General features: G+C 36.1%; 1 protein-coding gene across 11 annotated transcripts in view; it reads left to right on the top strand.

Moving 5' to 3' along the window:
- The window catches only part of Lrrfip2 (leucine rich repeat (in FLII) interacting protein 2), a 128,648-nt gene that overhangs the window by 12,889 nt on the left and 92,970 nt on the right, over nucleotides 1–22,789 (top strand). For all 11 annotated transcript variants that reach the window (XM_013513688.1, XM_013513682.1, XM_013513681.1 and 8 more), the window contains one exon: nucleotides 8,776–8,920. In XM_013513688.1, the coding sequence (XP_013369142.1) occupies nucleotides 8,831–8,920 (90 nt within the window). In that variant the 5' untranslated portion in view covers nucleotides 8,776–8,830. The remainder of the gene's footprint in view (nucleotides 1–8,775; nucleotides 8,921–22,789) is intronic.

The following is a 22,789-nucleotide window of genomic DNA, read 5'->3' as shown; positions in this document are numbered from 1 at the left end:
TTTAGAGTTTTAGTCTGTGTCTTCTGCCCCTTTGGATAAGTTTATTCCTAAATATTCATTTTGGTGCCATTGTAAGTGGAAATGTTTTCTTAGTTTCCTTTTGGGATTGTTGATGTATAGAAATGACTCTAGTTTTTGTGTATTGATTTTGTATCTTCAGACTTTGCTGGATTTTTTCGGTTTTAAAAGTTGACACTTTTTTTGTATAGTAAGTAACTAAATACATTCAGTTTAGAACAAGTTATATTTTATGGTCTTTTTTTTTTTGTGGGGCAGGATTTTGAGATGGCAGAGTTGGGTCCTCTGCTTAGGGTCTGTTGTCAATGTATTGAGGCTATAATTAGGGTGTTGCCTGGATTGAGTTCTTCCCTGGGAGACTTAACTGAGGAAAAATCAAACAAGATCACTTCGGTTGTTGATCTTTCTTTTGGTTTTAGCACTGAGGCTTCTTTGTCACCAGAGATCACTTGGTCTTCTAAGAGGCAGCCTTCAACTTGTAAAGATTGCTGTAGCTTTTAGAGGGAACATCCAGTTGTTACTGGTCCTATGGTGTTTTTCAAAATGACCATTTTATAAAGCCATTAAAATGAGTTCTCTGCGGTAATCTGTTAGCAAGGATATAATATAACATAATCATGAGAGTGACATCCTATAATGGTGCCAAATTCTCTTGTTTAGAAATCATAGGTCCAACCCATTTTCATGGTTGGGTACTTACACAAAAATATGAACACTGTAAATGTCAGTCAGGGTGGGAGCCACTCTAGAGTTTGTTTGCCATACCTAATTACAAAATAGCACATATTTTGTATTCCTCTTTTTGTTCAAAAAAATACATATACTATTAAAATAGAAGTATCTTTATGGTAAGAATTACTGGTGGCTTTATTGTTATTTTGTGTTTCTTCATTATACTTCCTACTTTTCTTCCCTGCAATTGGACTGTTTTGATATTTTAAGTAAGTATATATTATAACTAAATAAATATTGTTCACTGCCTGCGAAGTAGTAGATCATAACTGTTTCCTTTCTTTGTTTTCATTATTTTTAAGGAGGTTAAAGTTCTTCTTAAACAGTTTGCAGTTTTCTATCGACCTGTTGTTTTCCTCTCAAAATGCTCCAAAGGATTTTTCAAGCCAGGCATGATGATGCATGCCTGTAATCCCAGCACTTGGGTGGCTTAGGTATGAGGATTGCCAAGAGTTCAAGGCCAGCTTGCGTAACATAGTGAGTTCAAGGCCAGGCTGAACTACACAGTTGAGACCCTGTCACAAAACGAAACAAAGAAAATCACAAAAAAAGAAGAAAAGAAAAAATAAGAAAAAGAAGAGAGAGGAAAAAAATGTCCACGTCAGTATTTGTCTCTGATGTCACTGGAGAAAATGTGTGGAGGCAGAGTCCAGATCTTTGTTGATTTATCCCATTTATAATAAAAACCCTACAGAATATTGGAATAGATAGTCTTTACCTCAGTCAGATAAAGGTATGTATGACAAACCAACAGCCAACATCATATAAAATGAACTAAACCCAAAAGCTTTCACTCTATTTTTTTTTGGGGGGGGGTGTCTTTTTTTGAGACAGGGTCTCACTATGCAGTTCAGGTGGGCCTTGAGCTCACTTTGTAGCCCAGGCTGGTCTTGAACTAGCAATGATCCTCCTGCCTCAGCCTCCCGAGTGCTGGAATTACAGGCGTGCGCCACCATGCCCGGCCCCAAAAGCTTTCACTCTAAAATCAGGAAAAAAACAAGGATGTCCACTATCACCACTCTTATTCAACAGAGTTCTGGAAACATTAGCCAGAGCAATTATACAAGAGAAAGAAATAAAGATAGGAAAGGAAGAAGTTAATTATCATTATTCACAGATGACATGATATTCTACCTAGAAGACTCCAAAAACTCCACCAAAAGACTTTTAGATTTACTAACCAAATTCAGTAGTATAGCTAGATACAAAAATCAACACTCTAAAATCAGTAGCCTTCCAGTAGACAGACTTACTGACAGACAAATTAGGGAAGCAATACCTTTCACAATAGCACCCAAAAAAAAGCAAAGAAATAAAGAAATACCTAGGAATCAATCTAATGAAGAAAGTAAAAGACCTCTACCATTGAAAACTGCAGTACTCTGAAAAAGTAGATTGAAGAGAATATAAGAAAATGGAAAGATACCCCTTGCTCATGGATAGGAAGAACCAATGTAGTGAAAATGGCCTTCTAAACTGTTACACAGATTTAATGCAATCCCAATCAAAATACTATTAACATATGTCACAGAACTAGAGAAAACACTCCTAAAATTCATTTGGAACCAGAAGAGACCTAAAATAGCAAAAGCAATTCTGGGGAACAAAGGCAAGTCAGAAGGCATCACAATCCCTGACTGGAAATTGTACTACAGAGCTACTGTGATAAAATCAGCATGGTGTTGGCAACAACAAGAAAACAAAAACCAAATCAACAACAACAACAAAAAACAGACCTGACAATCAGTGGAACAGATTAGAAGATGCAGACACAACTCCAAACACATTCAGCCACATTATCTTCGATAAAGGTGCCAAACACAATCACCGGAAAAAGGATAGCTTCTTTAGTTAATGGTGCTGGAATAACTGGTTTTCCACATGCTGAAGATTAAAATTAGACCCATATCTTTCACTTTGCACTAAACTAAAATTGAAATGGATCAAAGATCTAAATACTAAAACAGAAACATTAAATCTGCTGGAAGATAGAATAGGTAGAACTCTTGAAAACTCAATTTCTTTTTTCTTTTTTTTTCTCAGTACTGGGAATCAAATTCATGACTTCAGGCTTGTCAGGCAAGCACTTGTGCCGCTGAGCTACATCCCCAACCCAGGATGGGTAGAACTCTTGAAGACACTGGTATAGGGAAAGATTTTATGAACAAAATCCCTATTGCACAAGACCTCTTACAAAGAATCAACAACTGGGATCTCATTTATTAGAAATCTTTTGCACAGCAAGAGAAACCACCAACAAACAAAGTGAAGAGACAACCCCCAGTGTGGGGAAAAATTTTTGCAAGGTATTCCTCAGACAAAGAATTAGTATGTAGAATATAGAAAGAACTAAAAAAAATCAGACCCCCCCAAATTTAAAGACCCAGTCCAGAAATGAGCACCCGAGATGAATACATGCTTCTCAGATGAAGTACAAATAGCAAATAAATATGTGAAAAAATGTTCAGCATCATTAGTCATTTGAGAGATGCAAATTAAAACAATGAGATTCCATCCCACCCCAGAAGTATGGCTATTACTAAGAAATCTACCAGTAATGTGTTACTGGGGCTGTGGGGAAAAACGAACCTTTTTGCACTGTTGGTGGGAGTGTAGACTGGTGCAACCACTGTGGAAATCAAAGTGGCTGTTCCTTAAAAAACTAGGACTAGAGGTCGTATTTGACCCAGCTATCCCCTTCTTGGTATCTTTCCAAAAGAATTAAAAGCATCATACCACAGAAATATATACACACTCATGTTTATAAAGGCACAGTTTGTAATAACAAAATCTTAGAAACAGCCCAAATGCCCATTAACTTTTTTTTTTTTGGTTTTTCTCCGGTACCGGGAACCGAACTCACGACCTTGCGCTTGCCAGGCAGGCGCTTTTGCCGCTGAGCTAAATCCCCAGCCCCCCATTAACTTTTGAATGGATAAAAATGATGTGGAGTAGTACTCCACTGTATAAAAAAGGATAAGCTTAAAACATTTCTAGGCAAATGGAGGCATCTTGAGACTATATTGTTAAGTGAAAGATATCGGACACACATGTCTTAGTGTTTATCTGGTGTGAAAAACAGAAAGTATAAATAAGGATCAAAATGTATCTTAGGTATTGTTAAATAGGAAGAAAATATTCAAATGGGGTGAGGAAGAGGGGAGGGTGGAAGAGGAAAGGAAAGAGAGAAAAGTTAAAAAAATGAGAAAAGGAAACGTGGAAATCTTTTGTAAATGGGGAAGGGAGGATGGGTTGAAGGGATGGTAGGGGAATGGGACATAAGAATCAAGTTATATCTTGTACAGATTCTTTATAATAAATGTGATCATTATGTCTATTTCAAATGTAGCAATAAAATTTGATTAAAAAGCAACATGTTGTATTATGTGCAAGTACAGATTCTCTATGATAAATGCAGTCATTATGTGTATCTAAAATATATCAATAAAATCTAACTGGAAAAGAAAAAAAACTAAAAAAAGAGGCTTGGATATAGCTCAGTGTGAAGTCTGCAGGGTTTCCATCACCAGTGTCACCAAAAAAAGTAGTACTTACATAGAAGCTCATATATTTTAAATCATACCTAGTACAGTGCAAATATTCTGTAAATAATTGTTGTGCTGTATTGTTTTCTTAATAAAGGCAAGAAAAAAATAAATTTTTTCCCCAATGCTTTTGAGTCACAGTTGATTGAATCTAAGCTGGGGAACCTATGGATAGGGGTAGGGAGAGCTGCTGTTTCTAAAGTGAAACTCAAGGCTGGGGATGTTGCTCTGTGATAGACTGCTTGACAGACGTGTTCAAGGCCCTAGGTTTGATTCCCAGCACTGAAAGAAAAAAAAAGAAGTAAAAAGTAGAACTGAGGCAGGTACATGTGTACCTGTTTTCAGATTGAGGGTAGTGCTTTTAGCAAGCTAGTCACAACTGAATTCTCAGCTGTGTTGCCTTCTTTAATTTTTTATGACATTATGTTTTCCTAAATTACCATTTCAGGACATTACTTTGCCCTAAGACAAATTTTAATTACACACCTGACCAACATGACAAAAAGCGTTCGTGTCTTTGTTTAACAAAGGTACTTTGTGTTACTGCTTTCCACCCGCCACAAGGAGTGAGATATGTGGGTGAACGGAATCATTGAGGTCTTCAGGGAATACTGAAAATTTCAATTGATTTTGTTCTGTTAAAATTTGTACAGTTTGAAAGCTGATGTTTTCCTCCAGGATGTTAGAAGATGTCAGTTGTTGCTTTTTTGTTTTAGTTTTGATCTGTTTGATTCTTGAGTTAGATTTCTTATTTTATAACATTTTAAGGTTAATCTGATAGTGACTTTTTATTCAAAGTTTGCAGTGTGTTTCCCATTTACTTGGAATTCCATTATGTGATAGTGATGGTAATCTGTTAGAAAATTATAGTTTTTCCCAGAAGTGATCTATAATAAGCATTTATAGTGCTGCTGTTGCTTTGATAGGTTTTTCTCATCATTTTATTGATACAGTTTCATTTCTTTATTTATTTGATTATTTGAGACAGGGCTCAGTATGTAGCCCAGCCTGACCTCAAACTCACTGCAATTCTTCTACCTCAGAGTACTGAAATTACAGGCATACACTACTATTCCCAGCCAGGATTGGTTATTCTTGCAAGTGTGTTTTCACACTATGAAATAGCCCAATAATTTGACATATTTTAAAAACTTACTTTAGATAAGGTGAATTAAGAAAAAGTTAAAAAATTTATATTTTCTTTTTCATTATTTGTTTGTACAAAGTTTTACACATTTGCCGTCATAGCTTATATGGCATTTTGTCATGTTTTCTACCTCACAGACATATAAACTTACTTGTTTTCTGCTTCCTTTGGCTTTTCTAGTACTTCTATTTATTATATCATTCTGACTTGTCTTTATTATATAAATATTTTTTATGGTATAATAATTATAGTGAAAGCATTTTAACTTTTTCATTGTTCATGCTTCAGTAAAAATTCTCAGCATGGCTAGTGATGACACAATGCATGTAGGAAGAAATAACCTGAGGATTTTTTTTTAAGTCAAAAGTATAAAGTTGTCACCTGGTGGTGGTGCTTGCCTGTAGTTTCAGCTCCTTGGGAGATTGAAGTAGCAGTATCTTGAGGTTCAGGGAATCCTAGTGATAATCTATCTCCTCCACCCAAAAAAGGGTAAGGGATTGGGAATGTAGTTCATTGGTAGAGCCCTTGTATATCATGTATGGGGCCCTGGGTTTCATTCCCATGACTGGAAAAAAAAGTATAAACTCATAAGTAAGGGCAAGGATTGTCCTTTTGCCAGTTTTGTAAATGAAATATACAAAAGTGATAATAACTAAGGATAATGTAAGTATTTATAGAGTGCTTTATAGCTTATTACATACCCTGCAATTTATCTTAACTCATTTGAACCTTATATTAACCATGTTACATTGATGGTCAGTTGTTACTTCTATTTTGTAGATGAAGAAGCCAAATCTTGTGGGCAGGACAACATAGCAAGTGGAAGTGCAATCAGATGAACTAAGATTCTCCTACTTAAAATTTTGTCCAGTAGCAACAACTTTAGTTTCTAAATCTCTAGTTTGTACCCTTCTAGACACTGTACTTGGATTTGTTTATGAATAACTACCAAATGTTTTATTATACAGGCCAGCATTAACTGTAATTATAGCTCAGATGAAAAGATGTACACTTTGCATTCTTCATGATGATATACAGGAATTGAGTCTATCAGGATCTAGAGAGGCACAGAACTAAGTGTGATTGATTGATTGATTGATCTGCCTGCCTGCCTGTGTGTTTATTTATTTATTTAGAGACAGAGTTTCACTATGTAGTCTAGGCTGTCCTTGAACTCAGTATGTAGACCAGGCTGGTTTTGAACTCACTATGATACTCCTGCCTCAGGTTCTGCATGTGGCAACACATCCAGCTCTCCCGCCATCACTCAAAGTGTACTATATTTAGAATGCTGTATACTCATAGTACATGGATATTCTGTTTTTTTTTGTTTTTTTGTTTTTTTTTGGTTTTTCTCTGGTACCGGGAACCGAACTCATGACCTTGCACTTGTCAGGCAGGCGCTTTTGCCACTGAGCTAAATCCCCAGCCCCCAGATATTCTGTTTTTGTAACAGCGACCCATGTATCATGATGAAGTGCCACTTAAATGTGGCAAAATAAATGTTTCAGACATCCATTATATAAGAAGCTCATTGGAGAAGAGAAAGTCTCATTGATAAATCTGTTTTGGAAGGTGTCTTTATCACTTTCCCTTCACTGAGACAAAAAACCTGATACCCACAGGTTTACGTGGACTCATTATTTCAGTCTGTGGTTGATTGGCTCCAAGGCAGAAATGGCATAGCGAGGGAAAGACGTTCAACCTTTCGCAGTCAGGAAACTGACAGAGAAGAAAGGAGCCAGCAACAAGAATGTGCTCTTCCAGGTTATGTGATCAGTGACCCATCTCCAAGCAGGCCCCACTTCCTAACAGCACATTCACCTATTGAACTCATCAATGGATGAATTCATGGAAGAGTGTGGCAACCCCATGATCCACTCATCTTTCAGACACATGAGACTTTAGGGATGCATTTTGATCTAAGCCATTATAGAATCTGTCTCTGTCTCTTTGTCTCTGTCTCTCTTTGTCTCTGTGTCTGTCTCTCTCTTTCTTGTACTTTGAATCTGACATATCTTGATCAAATTCACTTCTTTAGGTTGATTGATACCTTTAAGCAATAGGTGAAAAAGATACTAACATGGCATGTGAAAGAACAGTCTTGAGAAAATCTCCTTAGGTACAAACTATCTGAAAGTCCTTTGGATCAAAAACTGAAAATAATCTATTTGAGATTCCTTTGAATCTATGTCCTTATTTTTTGTCATTTTGTTGAAAAGCAGTTTTCCATTGCCTATGATAGGAATCATTTCTTCCATCATTAATACAGAATGTTCTAAGAGTTATTATAAGAAAAATACATAGGAACTGGAGATCTTTAATTTTTCTAATACTGAACAAAATGACTGATTACAGAATACAAACCATATAATTTTTTCATAAGCACCAAATTGTTCTTTGAAATAGGTAATGGTTGATATGCCCTCTATGCAACTGAAAAGGACAGTCAGAAGCATACCTAGAAGTTCTTTATAGATAGAAGAGGCAAGAGAGATGGGACAGGAAGTGGTTCCTACATCTTTTTTATCCTGTGCTTGTGTCCCTTTTCTGTCATCTTTCTCTTGAGGGTGACTAGTGTAGTGCTTGTTGAAGCAGTTTTGTTTTGAGGCAGTTTTAAGAAAGGATAATTTTTTTTATACAATCTGGTGACTAGTGATATCCTGCCGGGTCTCTAAGTATTAGTTGAGGCAGTGTTAGTTGATGAAGAAGGAAAATGGATTATAGTGAGAGGGGAGAAAGAGGTACATTTGAAAGAATACCATCATTAGCAATTTCAGATAATGTGTTTCAGCTGTCTGACATACTGTACCTAATTTCAATGCGATCCACTTTGAGGCCAGTTTATTAATTTAGCCCTAGGTCTGATTATTTTTTGGAAAATGTATTTCCTTTTCCTCAATGCTGTTGAAATTTCACAGATTCAAGAAGCAAAAAGTATATTCATTATCTTGTTCTCCTAAAAAAAGTCACTGTTAAACTATTGATATTCTTCTAGCTAAGTCTGTTTTTTCCCCTCTGTAATTATTTTTGCATATCTAGGACTAGAATGTGTCTACATTTTTTTCCTGTTTCTGTGAAAGAGCATTGCTACTTATTGCAATTTTCTGAGATAATATAATGCTCTCATAGGTTGTTGTAGATAGCTCAGTGAAATTAAGAGGTTAGTAATTAATACAAGTGAAAATATTCTGAAATTTATTAGGATAATTTAGCAAAGGTATTTGGTTAGTATTTTCTCTAAAGAGAAGTATTTGTTAAAATTGAATGTATAAAAGAACATTAAAGCTGCACAAGGAGAAGCATCCTAAGTTATGTTTCTTTTTATTTCAGGCCTGAATACAAAGTGAAGTTACTTTCAGATTTAAAAGACTATTAGGAACACAAGATGGGGACTCCTGGTTCTGGAAGGAAAAGAACACCTGTAAAAGATCGATTTTCTGCAGAAGACGAAGCTTTGAGTAACATTGCCAGAGAGGTATGTGTGGTAAACTCTCTTTCAAAACTGAATTGTTCAGATGAGAATATTAGGCAAATGCTGGGGTGACAGATACAAATATTCATTGAGCCAATTTCATCATGTTTACTGTGAACAAGATATTAGTCTAGCATCTAAAATACTGTATTAGAATAAAAAAATACTTGGATATCTGTTCAGTTCATCTAAAATTAATTTTTCATTATATTTTTATGGGTTACTTGAGTTCCATTATTATTTCTGGTATATTGAAATTTATAATTAATTCTCAATTTAAATTTAGGGTAGAATGTTGGAGTAATAGTAACTACATTATAAAAATGCTCAGTGGGTTATGCAGTTGTTTTTTAAAATATTGCAGTGGATTTTTTTGTTGTTTTTTGTTTAACTTTTTTGGTTAGTAGCAGAGCTTTTGGGACTTTTTTGCCAGTTTGTTGGCATTTCAGAAAAAATTTTTTCTAACAAGGGAAGGGGTGTCATTTATTGAATCAGTAGCAACATTTCCCATTATATATTGGATATTTAGTATAACAGCTGGAATTTCTTAGTGAAGTGCCAACTGTATTTCACATTCTATCTGGATCTGCAGATGGACCATAAACCAATGCGGTAGAATTGCTTAGACCATCATTAAATTATGTTATTTGAGTGAGAATTATTTCCTTATTACTTCCTCTTTGTATTCTTAATAAATAGCTCACTTAGGACTAGTGTCCTCTTGTTTTGACATATTTCACAATCTTTTGATTCAGTTTGTTGTTACATTTTTCCTCATCAAAGCTAGTTTTTGAATTAGACACCAAATATTATGTAGAAGGGTATTTGAAGGAAAATCATCTAAAAACTAATAATAAAAGTATAATATTGCTTTAACAAAGTTGCCTTAAAAGCAATGAGGTATTTTTAGAGAAAAAGGTATAAAAGAACTTTGAAAATGCACAAATGAAGCATTTTGGAAGCTACATAGTTTAGATTGAAAATTGAAACTATCCAAATTGTTTACTTTCAGAATTGGTGGAATTTATCTGGATTTTTGTAAGGAAAGAAAGGGCCAGCATCTTCTGTGCTTCTTTTGTACTATCATTAAATATTTGAACTTTTTAAAAAGCAGTCTGGTGTATTGGGCTGGGAATATAGCTCCGTGGTGCAGCATCTGCCTGGAAAGTGCAAGGTCCTGAGTTTGATTCCCGGCACCCCCCAAAAAGTGATGCATCTTTTAAAAAATTGGGTGGGATTCTAACACTGACATTGTTAAGTGTTTACTAGGTGGCAAAAATTATTCTAAGCATTTTACATGCATTCACTTAACCCTTGGAAATTCTGAGATTGGTTTTATTTTAGCTGTACTTTACAGATGAAGAAACCATTGCACAGAAGTGAACTAATAACTTCTCCAAGTTCCATAATTTGGAAATAGTAGGGTTTGGGTTCAGACCCAAAGTCTGGCTCCAAAATCTGTGCATTTAACTGATTATTGTGCTATTTAATCAGTGTTTTCTAACTCCCCACTAGTAGCTTTTTTTTTTTAATAATTTTTCATGATTTTGAAAGGATTTTCACATCTTAAATCTCAGGAAAATCTTGAGTAAGGCAGGATAGGTATTATTAGCCTTACTTACAGGTGAGGAAACAAGTGAATTAGAGAGATAACTGTTGTAAAGGTATCAGAACCTGGGCTCAAATTCAGTCGTTTGAAGCCATTTTTCATTCTGCTCTACTGTACTACTTTGAGGAGAGATGGGCTTTGGAGGCTATAAGTATAGCTTTAAATTCTGAGTCTGTTGGTTGCTGGTTGAGTAATTTTGTTAATCTCTCTAAACTTCAGTCCCTCATCTGTTAAATGGGTATAATATTGTCTTTCTGTCTCATAAGCCTGTTATGACAATAAAAGAAATAATGCTTGTGAACCTTACTCTTAGGCTTGCAAATAGGATATTTTATTGATTAAAAAGTGGAAATGGCTAGGCATGTCTATAATTCCAGATACACAGGAGACTGAGGCAAGAGGATCACAAATTTGAAGTCAGCCTGGGAACCTTACTAAGATCATGTATGTCTCGAAAGGAAAAAAAAGGGCCGGGGAGGTAGTTCAATGATAGAGTTTGTCAGGCAGGTGCTATATCCCGGCCAGTGATAGAGGTTGTATGTTAGCTCGTGGATTCAGTTCTCAGATCTAGGTGGCAGGGGAGAGACAGAAAGTTAGAAGACTGATAGAAAGGGAAAATAGACTCTTCATAAAAGAAAAATTTAAAAATGAGTGTTCTAAAACATGGTTGGTCATCAGAATCCTCTAGGGTAGTGTTGGAGTGAACCTTTTAGAGCTTTCAGTGGTAACAGCCAGCTGTGGCACATGTGCCATAGATTTGCCATCATTGTTCTACACAGCTTTATCATTGTAGATTCCTAGATCTGAGCTCAGAAAAGTATTTAAATATTCTTGTTCTGCCTGTCTTTTCTTCCTCCCCCTCTTCCTCCCTCCTTTTTAGGGGATTCTGGTGGCCAGTCAGGTTTGAGAATTATAAATGAAAATGTACAGATGATCCTAGCCTGAGTTGTCATTTTTTTTATATACTTCCATGTTATTTTCTTCCCTGTATGTCATTATTTTGCTATGAAATAACTAAGTTTAATTCCATTATATTAAAAGTTATACTGTAATAATAAACAATATTATCATAAAAGAATATCAAAAGGCAGTATTTCTAGTTTTTATTTCTATCTTCAGAGTCTGAATATGCATATGACAATTCTTTTGGTTTCATTTTGATAGTACTGGCAATTGAACCAGAGGGCTCTGCCACTGAACTTCATCCCTGCCTTGAATATGTTGGTTTGTTTTTTTGTTTGTTTTTTTTTTTTTTTTCTCCGGTACCGGGAACCGAACTCATGACCTTGCGCTTGCCAGGCAGGCGCTTTTGCCGCTGAGCTAAATCCCCAGCCCCCCTGCCTTGAATATGTTAACTTTAGTAACAAAGTGCAGAAGGCTCTGCTTTTATTTAAAACATGAAAGGGCTAATTTTTGTTAAAATCTAAGACTTTGATGACTGCCTGATATGTGACACAGTAGTTTTAAGAACTAGAGGAAATATCTTTAGCGGTTTTATTATCTTATATGTTCTTTTTGATTTTTTTTCTTTCCTTTAATTGTCTTCATAACTATTTGCATATTGTCTACTCCTATACTGGATGATTGGCATTGGTAGTCCCTAATCTTATTTTCTGCAGTGTGATAAAAAAGTACTGTTTTACATTAGAAACAAAAACTCCCTTTAACAACATAAATAACAGTTTAATCTTTTTTTTCTCTTCTTCACTTATATCTGAAGAGTTTAATTCATCTTTCTTCACTTGTGTTTTGAAATGGATAGGGAGGAAATGCCATAAATAAAAAGAGCATCTTTTGATTCTTGGTTACATATGAGGTTTGTGTGCACCTTACTTGGTGAAAAAGCCAACAGCCAGGAAGAATGAGAATGTAAAGAAACAAAGGACTTAAATTCCATAAGTTGAATAATTTGCATGCTAAAATATAGAACTGAGTGCATTTAAAAAATATACTCAAATACATATAAAATTTGCAGTTTAACAATTAAGTATACATATAGTTCTGTGGCATTACATGCATTTACATTGTTGTGTAACCATCACCATCATCCATTTTTAGAACTCTTTTCATCTTGCAAAACCCAAGTGCATTTTAAAAAGACATTGAAATGATTGAAGACTGCTCTTTAAAGGCAAGGAATGTGAATGGATTTAGAAACCTTGTGTGTTTGTAACAAACATGTTGCTGTTTTGTTAGGAGAGCTCATGCATTTACAACTTTCGGAAGAGCTCAAGAGTAGCAGGTGTCAGGAGTCATCAGCAAGTCTATTAGGGTGCTAGAAGTCCAGTTTGAAGGCTTATTGACTTTCAGTGAATGTTACCTGAAAGCACATACCTAGTATATCAAATTGAGGACCTTTAGGTATCTAGCTTCCCTCTCAAAATGAGAAAGATGAATGTGGAATGAAAAGTAGTTATGTTGCCTTAGCATAGTTAGTTTGGTGAATATTATTTGTAGCAGCTATTCCTCTGAGAAGAAATTAAAACCTCTTGAATATTGTACAGTCTTTAAAACATCACTGAAACCTGGAATGTTACTGCCTTCCTTGTTTAGAGCTATAATTTTTTTTCCTGGTTTTTCTTTTTTTAAATTTTTTTTTTTATTTTAAAAATAAAAGGAGGAAAATATAAACAGACAGACAACATTTTACAAAATACCAAAAGAACAGTACAGACAATATGGAGTTACAAACAAAGTGGTAGGAAATTAACAATGCTTGTTGTATTACATATTGATATCTTCAAAGTGGTTTCTTATTAGAGCTATAATTTTGAAGAAAAGGTGATTTATGCACATTTCTTCAAAAATACATTATGATTGTAATACATCAAAAATACACCTGATTATATGCGATTCCTTCTAGCTTTAAAATTCTGCAATTTCTTTCAAGATAATAACCCCTCCAAAAAATTGATGTTTGTATACACAGATCTCTTAAATCTAAAAAGTGATTATCAGACATAGAAACTGATCTTTTATAGGAATTGGAGTCTAGTAGATAAAGTGTCCAGAGATTTTATGTTAAGCAGAATCTACATGTAAACATATTTGGTATGTAAACCTACTTGTAACTTTGTAATTGTAAGGAGGCTCCATGACTATTTAACCTTTGTAGCTTTGGAATGTTTGGATTTTCTTTTTTTTAACTTGTAGAATTCAGTGACATTAATTGCATTCACAATGTGTGCAACTTTTATCACTGTTGATTTCTAAGACCTTTTCATTATTCCAGACAGAAACTCTATACTATTTTTTTTTTTTTTTTTTTTTGGCTTTTAGAGACAGGGTTTCACTGTGTAGTCCAGGCTGAACTTGAGTTCACTTTGTAGCCCAGACTGGTCTCGAACTTGGAATAATCTTCCTGCCTCAGCCTCCCAAGTGCTGGGATTACGTGCATGAACCACCACACTGGGCTGAGACACTCTAGACATTAAGCAATAACTCTTCATTATTATTTTTCAGCCTCTGGTAATCTTTAATCTACTTTTGTCCCTATGAGTTTGTCTAGTTTAGGTGTTTCATGTAAATGGAATTATGCAGTATTTGTTCTTTGTGTGTGATTAACTTCTTTTTAATATGATACTTTCAGGAGTCAGCCATGTTGTAACTTGTATCAGAACTTCATTACTTTTTAAATCGTTAAAATAGCTTTATTTCTTTCTACTGCTCAATGACATTCCACTGTGTATACCCACTGATTTTTGTATGTATGTCTGTCTGTTGGTATATACTTGGCTGGCTTTTAATTTGTTGCCTACTAATGTAATAGCCATTCCAGCTGTTCTAGGAATCTAGGAGAACCAGAAGTTTGTGGCTTGAACTTGTGATCCTTCTGCCTCAGCCCCCAGAGTAGCTGAAATTATAGGTGTGCACCACTGTTGTTTGATTACAGATTAACAACTTGAGAAAAAAGATTCAAGGAGAAGAATTATGCTTAGTGTATTAAACTATGCTGTTTATTTTCTTATTTTTTTATTTTTATATGCTGTTTAAAAGATACTTTCTAGTGTTGCTTTATGGAATGATAACCATAATACCTTGACAGAATTGATGATCTTCTCATAGTAATTTTACTACTTTAACTTACTCATTTTTAAGTCATAATAAATTAAAAATAAAAAACTTTGGTCAAGGCAGGAGTGGTGGCAGATGTGTGTAACGTGAGCATTTTGTGAGACTGAGGCAGAAGGATTGCAGGATTGAGCCTGTCATGGGCAACTTAGCAAGACTGTGTCTCAACCTAAAAAACAAAAAAGGAGTGGGCATGTAGCCAGCACAAAAGCCTTGGTTTTACACTCCAGTACCTCAAAACAACAAAAGAACGCACCCCCAGATAAAAACAAAAACCCACAACTTTTATCAGGGGTAAATGCTTTTAAAGATGCAGAGTTACCACATTAGCAGTAACTGTGAGTGTAATACTTTCCTTCATTTTAGAATATAACTTCTTTTTAAAGAACGTGAATTTTTAATGTCGTTCATTCAGTAAATAGTTATTGAGCACCTTTTCTGTATTATGCTTGGAATGTGTACACTGTGCAAAACTACTGTGGTCATTGCCTTTATGGAATTTAGCTTCTAGAGGGGAAGTAGATGCTTAACAAATAATTATATAATTTTTAGATATACTTAGTATGGTAATTTTTGTCTTGAAAACTGTGATTATCTGTCACAATCACTGCATTAACTGAGGAAATACAGCACTGTAATATCTTTACTTATAACTGTATTGTGTGCTTAGAAAGAGCAGTGCAAAGTTTTATTAAGAAGTCTATGCTAGGAAGACTTGACATGGTTGAACCTGTTTGGAAGACTTTCTTGAATCCGGAAGCACTGATTTATCAGAGTTTTGAAGGGTTAATGGAATTTCTTAGGGGAAGGAAGTTGTCAGATGTGGGAAAGAGCTTTTCCAGGCAGAAGGAATGTGTGACAAGCTTTAGAGGCTGCATTGGTATGGAGAATTCAAGGAATAACAGCAGCTATTTATGCAGCTATTACAATGTATTAGGTACTATGCAAATGACTTTAAATTAATATAATCCTTACAACAACCCTATGAGGTGGTTTCCTTTTATCATTTTATCTGTGCCGAATCCAAGACATGTAGAAGTGAAGTAAGTTGCTTAAGGTCATCTAGCTAAGAAGGGGGTGTTATGGCTTGTGTCTAGAGGTTCCCCTAAAGCCCCATGTATTTGTCACGGGCAGGTTTTTCAGACGTGGCTGAATCTAGAGTTTGTGATTGATTCATGGTCCAGTGCTGGGGTTAAGGGTATGAGTGCTGCACCTGTCCTAGGACTAGTAGCTTCTGTACACTATAAGGGACAGAAAAAGGCTTGTTCCTCCCTTCCCTTGCTTACTGTTCTTGCTGTCTTCCACCGCCATGAACTGTTGTCCCTCTGCCATGTGCCACTCTGTTGTGGAGCCAGCTGATTATAGACTGAAACTTCTACAAACTGTAAGCTAAGTAAACCTTTCCTCCTTCAACTTTGGGTGTTGGGTATTTTGTCTCAGCAAGGAGAAAAGTAACTAAAATGGGAGGGTAGAGCTCTAATTTGTACTAGATTCCTATATTCTGTAATTATGGCACCTTCCATAACATTCTATGATAGTAACCTGGATAACATGGAGGAGAGAAAGCTAGAGAGTTGCCAGGTAATATAGACCAGTGATTCTCAACAAGGAGTGACTTTGTACCCTGGTGACGATTGGTAGTATATAAAGACATTTTATATTGTCACAATGAAGTGGGATGAAGAAAGTGTGCTACTGTAGCATTTTTGTGGTACAGGCCAAGGATGCTGCTAAATATCCTAGTGGACAGTACTGCTCCTCACAACTAAGAAATATCTGGCTGAAATGTCAGTAGGGATGAGACTGAGGCCTGATATAGATACTTGTAGACTGTATTTAGGATTTTGATGTGCATAAATGTAATGGGAAAAACATTGGATGTTTGTGTGTAAGGTATGACAGGACCAGATTCATGCTTTAAATGGATGATTTTTTACAGGTTGGAAATTCTGTCAGAGAGAGAGGCATTAGTGGACACAAGGATATAAATCAGGAGACTTAGAAATCTTAGTGGCCTGGCTTAGAATGATGAAAGTAAAGATAGTGAGAGGTGGTTGGAATGCAGAGGTATATAGTAGAAGTTTGATAAGTGATTATGGTTGGGTGGTAGAGAAGGAACATTTTGGTTTATGACTCTGAATAGATGGTAGGAAACATGAGCGGGGAGGGAACACCGTGAATATTGGTGTGTGTTGTATTTAAAGTATCTGTGAGATATCTAAGGGAAAAGGTGGTTTGGGAATATAGGACATGAGCTCAAACGAAAGATCTAGGTTGCAGATAAACATTTAAGGTTTGTGAGCATATAGAAGTTATTGAACTGGTAAGAGTGGATGAGATCTACTAAGGAGAAAGTGTAGAGTTGAAGGCAGTCGCTCCTTGGATTGAACCCTAAAGAACTCCAGCATTTCAAGGTCATGTCTAGAGTCTTTTTTAATTTTGATACTTTTTTGACTATCTTATGTGTTTGGTTCAGATTGTTCTCTGCAAATTGGATTTGCCTGTAAAAATATAGAAAAGGCAAAATTTAAAATCTAAAAGTATTCTCAATGTTGGAACACAAAAGTTCTTAAATTACTATGAAATGGGAGTTGTTTTTTCAGTTTTAAAAGTGAATTTTTCCATTTCTACTCAGTTAACAATATCAAAACTTTCCTCCTTTGTACTTATTGTTTTTATTAGGTAAATCTTTTGAAAGAATAAGTCTTTTTGTGGTTTTAGTTCTTTAGAATTCCTTCAGGTGGTATTAGGTAATGAATTCAATGGATTCCTGTTGAGTACAGACCTTTCTCCTTGTGTTTCCCATTTACACACCTGAATTAAGGTAAAGGAGGGTGGAAGGCATGGTTGGGACAGTGCTCCTCTTGCCTGCTGCCTTACCCTCCTCCTGGTCACTGGTTCTATGATATTCAGTGTTTTTCTCAATATCTGTCTCTTGATTTAGTCCTCTCTTCAAAAATAAGGGACGATTCTTATGCTGTAAGGGTCAGCCATTACTGGCAGCACTTGTTTTTCCCCCTCAAAGGGTTTTTTTAGGGTGGGGCTGTATTTTTAGCCCAGGGCCTGAGACATGCTATATCCCTAGCTCTCCTCACCTGTTTTGAAGATTTTACTTTGAGACAGGGTCTCACTAAGTTGTCTGGGTTGACCTTCAGTTTGTGATCCTTCTGCCTCAGTCTCCTGAGTGGTTGACTTGTTTCCACATTCACATTTTCTTTCAGTTAGATGTTATCTCAGATGCAAGTTTCCTTTTTCCTATATTGTCTGTTTATTAGATTCCCTCCTTCATTCCAAAAGAATATTTTGCTGTCAAATAATCTCTATAAACAGAATATGTAATTGTTTGAAATCAGGAAAAGAGTAAGGTTCCCAGATTTTTACCTGTGTTAGTCACTTTTTTTGTTACTGAGACAAAATACCTGATACCCACAAGTTAGAGGAGGAAAAGTTTATTTTAGATAACAGTTGGTAGAGGTTTCAGTCCACAGCTGGCTGGCTTCAAGGCAGGACACCATGGTAGAGGGTCGTGGCAGAAGAGAAACACTATGTGGCGAGACATGCACGAAACAGCAACAGCTGCAAGCATACCTTTCTCTTTTATCTTGCCCAGGCTACAAGCCTATGGATTGCTGCCATCCACACCTAGGGTGGTCCTTCCCATCATCCACACCCAAAACTGTGCTAAACCAGTAAGTGGACTAATCCAATTATCATGCATCCTTAATCCATTTTGATACACTGTATGTAGATCAGCCACCTGTGCAAAACCCCACCTATAAGTGCATGAAGCTTTGGGGGAACATCCAGATATAAGCCATAACACTAACACATGTTGGTGTTTATGTTCAGAAAAATTTAAATGTTTTGTCTCAAGAACCAAAATCTTCTTTTGTTTTGCTTGTGGGTTTTTGTTGTTGTTGTTGTTTCTGAGATAGGATTTCCCTGTGCAGTTCAGACTGGCTTTGAACTTGCAGTGATTTCCTGCTGCAGCCTCCTGAATGTTGGGATTACAGGTGTGCACCATGCCTGACTTAGAACCAAACGCTTTAATAAAGAATAATACATTACAAACTCTAATTAAGAGAAATGTTACCTAAGATTTTATATTTAAAGAGAAGTAGCTAGGACAAAAGGAGTAATAATTTTTCTTAAATTGGAAACAACACAGTAAATAATTATGTTTCTTAATTTATCTTTAGTATTTTTTTTTGCCATGAATGTCATGGAAGAATAAATGAAATTAGAAGTAATACACTCTGAGTTTTAGCTGCCTGAGATAATCATTTTTCTGAGTGTTTAACTTTCTAAATTTTATATTTCAGACTTCTTGAATTAAAAGATGGTCTATAAAGGCCCAGTTTATGCCTTATCTCTTTTACCATGCTATTTGCATGGATTTTATATCATGGATATAAGGGTGTAGGCTGACAGTGCCAGATTCTCTTGGCTGCTCTGCATTTCTGTCAACATGAATTTTAAATTTGTCTCCTTTTAAAACTGTTTTATGATCAAAATGGGGCTCAAGTTTGTTTATTGTTGGGTTTTTTGAGACTGGCCTCACTATGCAGTTCAGGCTGACCTTGAACTCACTATGTAGCCTAGGCTGGCTTTGAATTTGCCTTGGCCTTGTCCTCCTGTCTCAGCCTATCAAGTGCTGGGATAACAGGCTGGGATACAGGTGTGTGTCACCATGCCCAGCTGGGACAGAAGTTTTTGTTTTTTGTTTTTTTTTTGCCTTTTTGAGACAGGGTTTCACTATGCAGCTCAGGCTGGCCTTGAACTCACTTTGTAGCCCAGGTGGGCCTGGAACTCAGAGTGATCCTCCTGCCTCAGCCTCCCAGGTGCTGGGATTACAGGCATGCACCACCATGCCCGGCTGGGACAGAAGTTTTACAACATGAGGATTCCCTTTTCTCTTTTTTCCTCCCCTGTCTCTGTCTCTCTTGCTGTCTCTGTCTCCCTCTGTGCCTCTTTTTTTTTGAGATGGGGTCTCACTGTGTAGTCCAGGCTAGTCTTGAAGTCACTATGTAACCCAGGCTGGTCTTGAAGTCAGAGCAATCCTCCTGCCTCAGCCTCCTGAGTGGTGGGATTACAGGCATGCACCATTACTTGCCTGATACAAGATTCTTTTTGAAAAGGCAATTGTGTGTGTGCTTTCATGTGTTGTTCTTTTTGGAAAATATTAAATACAGAAAGATTTTGATAATAAGTACTGCTGAATCTAGCATCTGACATGAACATATGTCATACATTTTGTCACAGTTGTTTCAGATCATTTCTTAAAAATGATAGGAAAAAGAGAGAGAAAGAAGACATTATAAACCAAGTTTAAGGGTCTTTGTTTCTTTTGATTTGGCCTCCCCCCAAAGAGAACCGCTATATTCAAATCAGAAAGTATCTTTGCTGTCTCTGTGTTAGAAGTTCTAACACATATCTCTGTCAACAGTATTGCTATAAGTTTTGTACACATGCTTTCTAAGTGTTCTATTGGCATGCGGTGTAAGATAGCTAGGAGCATTTGGGAAATTGCTGGGGAGGAGTTGGGCATTGGAAGGATGTGATGCTGGGAAGGAAGTGATGCCAGTCAGAAAAGATTTGTTTGATGAGTTTAAATTTGATTTTTAAAAGTGTAGGGGAACCACTGAAGGGTTCATCTTTTATCACATTTGAATTATGGCATAATTATTTTCATACTATGTGTAGAGTAATGGTGGAAGGCAGAAAACAGAAAGCTGCTGTACATCTTTGTGAGAGGTTATGAGAACTTGAATTAAGGCAGTGACAGTAAAAATAGAAAGTTTGGAGGGAAATAATAATAAAGGGATGGAAACTTAATGGAGCTAGGTAGGTAAGGTTTGGTATGAGTGTGGACGGGGGATTTAAAAAGGGAAGGAGCCTTATGATTCTTCAATTGATTTTTTTTAAACTTTGTATTTTTATTAGTCCATATTTGTCCAACATATTGATCACATTCATCATGGGGAATTTGTACCTGTACATGATATATTTTGATTCTTCTTTTTCCATTCCCTTCTCCTCCCTTCAACTCTTCTTCCTCCTCTCATTTGCAAAAACTTTGTTTTTATTTTTTCTTTCTGTTATGGTTTGTGTCTGGATGTCCCCTCAATGCCTTATGCAGTCCTGGGGTGGCTTCTAGAGTTTATGATTGATCCATGGTCCAGTGCTGGGATTATGGGTGTGAGTGCTATACCCACTCTAGGGTGGTTAGTTTGCGTACAGTGTAAGGGAGTGAAAGAGGCTTGCTTGCTTGCTCCTCCCTTTTGCTCTTGTTGCTTTGCTGTCTTTAGCTGCCATGAACTGTTGCCCTCTGCCATGTGCCACTCTGCCTTGGAGCCAGCCGAGTATGGACTGAAACCTCCACAACCTATGAGCTAAGTAAACCTTTCCGTCTTTAATTTTGAATGTTGGGTATTTTGTTTTAGCAACGAGAGAAAATTAACCAAGACACCTTCCATTCTTTTTTTTCCTTTTCCCTTCCTTCCCTTCTCCTTTCCACCTCTCTTGTTCCCCCTTCTGATTTAACCATGTTCTTCCTACTTCCCAGTATCTATCCTCCATTGTGCTCCTTGTTTATCTTTTGGATTTCTCATACAAGAGAAACAATGTGATACTTAAACTTGTGTGTCCGATTTATTTCACTTCAGCTTATGGTCTTGAGGTGTATACATTTTCCTACAAGTGACTCAAGTTTCTTCTTCTTTTTTGGTAGAGAAGAAATTTATATCAATGGAGTAATTAAATATAGAAAGATTTTGATAATAATTACTCCTGAATCTAGCATCTGACATGAACAAATGTCATGTCATTTTGTCACATTTTGTCACAGTTGTTTCAGATAATTTCTTATTGATACACATCCCACAATTTCTTTACCCATTCATCTGTTGATGGGCATATGGGATGTTTTCCAAGATTTAGCTATTATAAATTGTGCGGCTGTAAACATGAGTATGTATATATTACTGTGATATGATGCTTTTAACTCATTCAGGAAGATACCCAGGAGGGGAATAGCTGCGTCAAATGGAACCTCTAGTTTTAGTTTTTTGAAGACTCTTCATATTGATTTCCATAGTAGTTGTACCAGTTACAATCTTACCAGAAATGGAGAAGGGTTCCTTTTCCCCCACAGCTTCACCAACATTTGTGATTGGCTGATTTCTTGATGATAGTCATACTTTCTGGAGTGAGATAAAATTTCAGTGTTTTAATTTGCATTTCTCGAATGACCTGTGATGTTGAGCATTTTTCATATATTTATTTGCTGTTTGGACTTTATCAGAGAGATGTCTATTCAATTCAGGTGCCCATTTTTGGATTGAACCTTTGAATTTGGGGGGGGGGCGATGATTTTTTTAAGTTCTTTATATATTCTAGATGTTAGTTTTTTGTCTGAGGAGTAACTGGTTTGTAAAATTTCTTTCCCATTCTGTGGGTTGTCTCTTCACTCTGTTAGTGGTTTGTTTTGCTGTGCAAAAGCTTTTTAGTTTGATATGATCCCAGTTATTGATTCTTTGTAGCATTTCCTGTGCAGTCAGGTTTTGTTCATAAAGTCTTTGCCTACACCTATGTCTTCCAGAGTTGTACCTGTTCTATCTTCCAGCAACATGTTAGTCTTTCCCTTTTAATATTTAGATCTTTGATCCATTTTGATTTTAGTTTAGTGCATGGTTAGAAATAATGGGTCTAGGGATGTGGAAAGCCAGCTTTCCCAGCACCATTTATTAAAGAGACTATCTTTCTTCCAGTGAAGGTGCTTGGCCCCTTTGTCAAAGATAAGGTAACTGAGTGTGTTTGAAGTTATTTCTGCATCTTCTTTTCTGTTTCACTACTCTTTGAGTCTGTGTTTTGTTTGCTTGCTTGATTCATTGATTTGGCAGTATCATGCTGTTTTTATCACAGTAGCTTTGTAGTATAACTTCAAATCAGGACTTATGATGACCCCTGCCTTGCCCTTGTTGCCCAGAACTGCCTTTGCTGTTCTAGGTCTCTTCCGGTTCCATATGAATTTTAGGATTGTTTTCTCTAGTTCTGTGAGGAATACTATTGGTGTTTTGATTGAGATTGCATTAAATCTGTATAAAAGTTTTGGAAATATGGTCATTTTTACTATAGTATTCTGTCTATCCAAAAACAGATATCTTTTCATTTTCTTTTTTTTTTTTTTTTTT

The sequence above is a fragment of the Chinchilla lanigera genome, unplaced genomic scaffold, assembly GCF_000276665.1.
Source record: "Chinchilla lanigera isolate Chin_1 unplaced genomic scaffold, ChiLan1.0 scaffold00020, whole genome shotgun sequence".
Taxonomy (NCBI): domain Eukaryota; kingdom Metazoa; phylum Chordata; class Mammalia; order Rodentia; family Chinchillidae; genus Chinchilla; species Chinchilla lanigera.
Note: the sequence above shows the minus strand (reverse complement) of the source record. Positions and strands in the feature narration are given on the sequence as shown.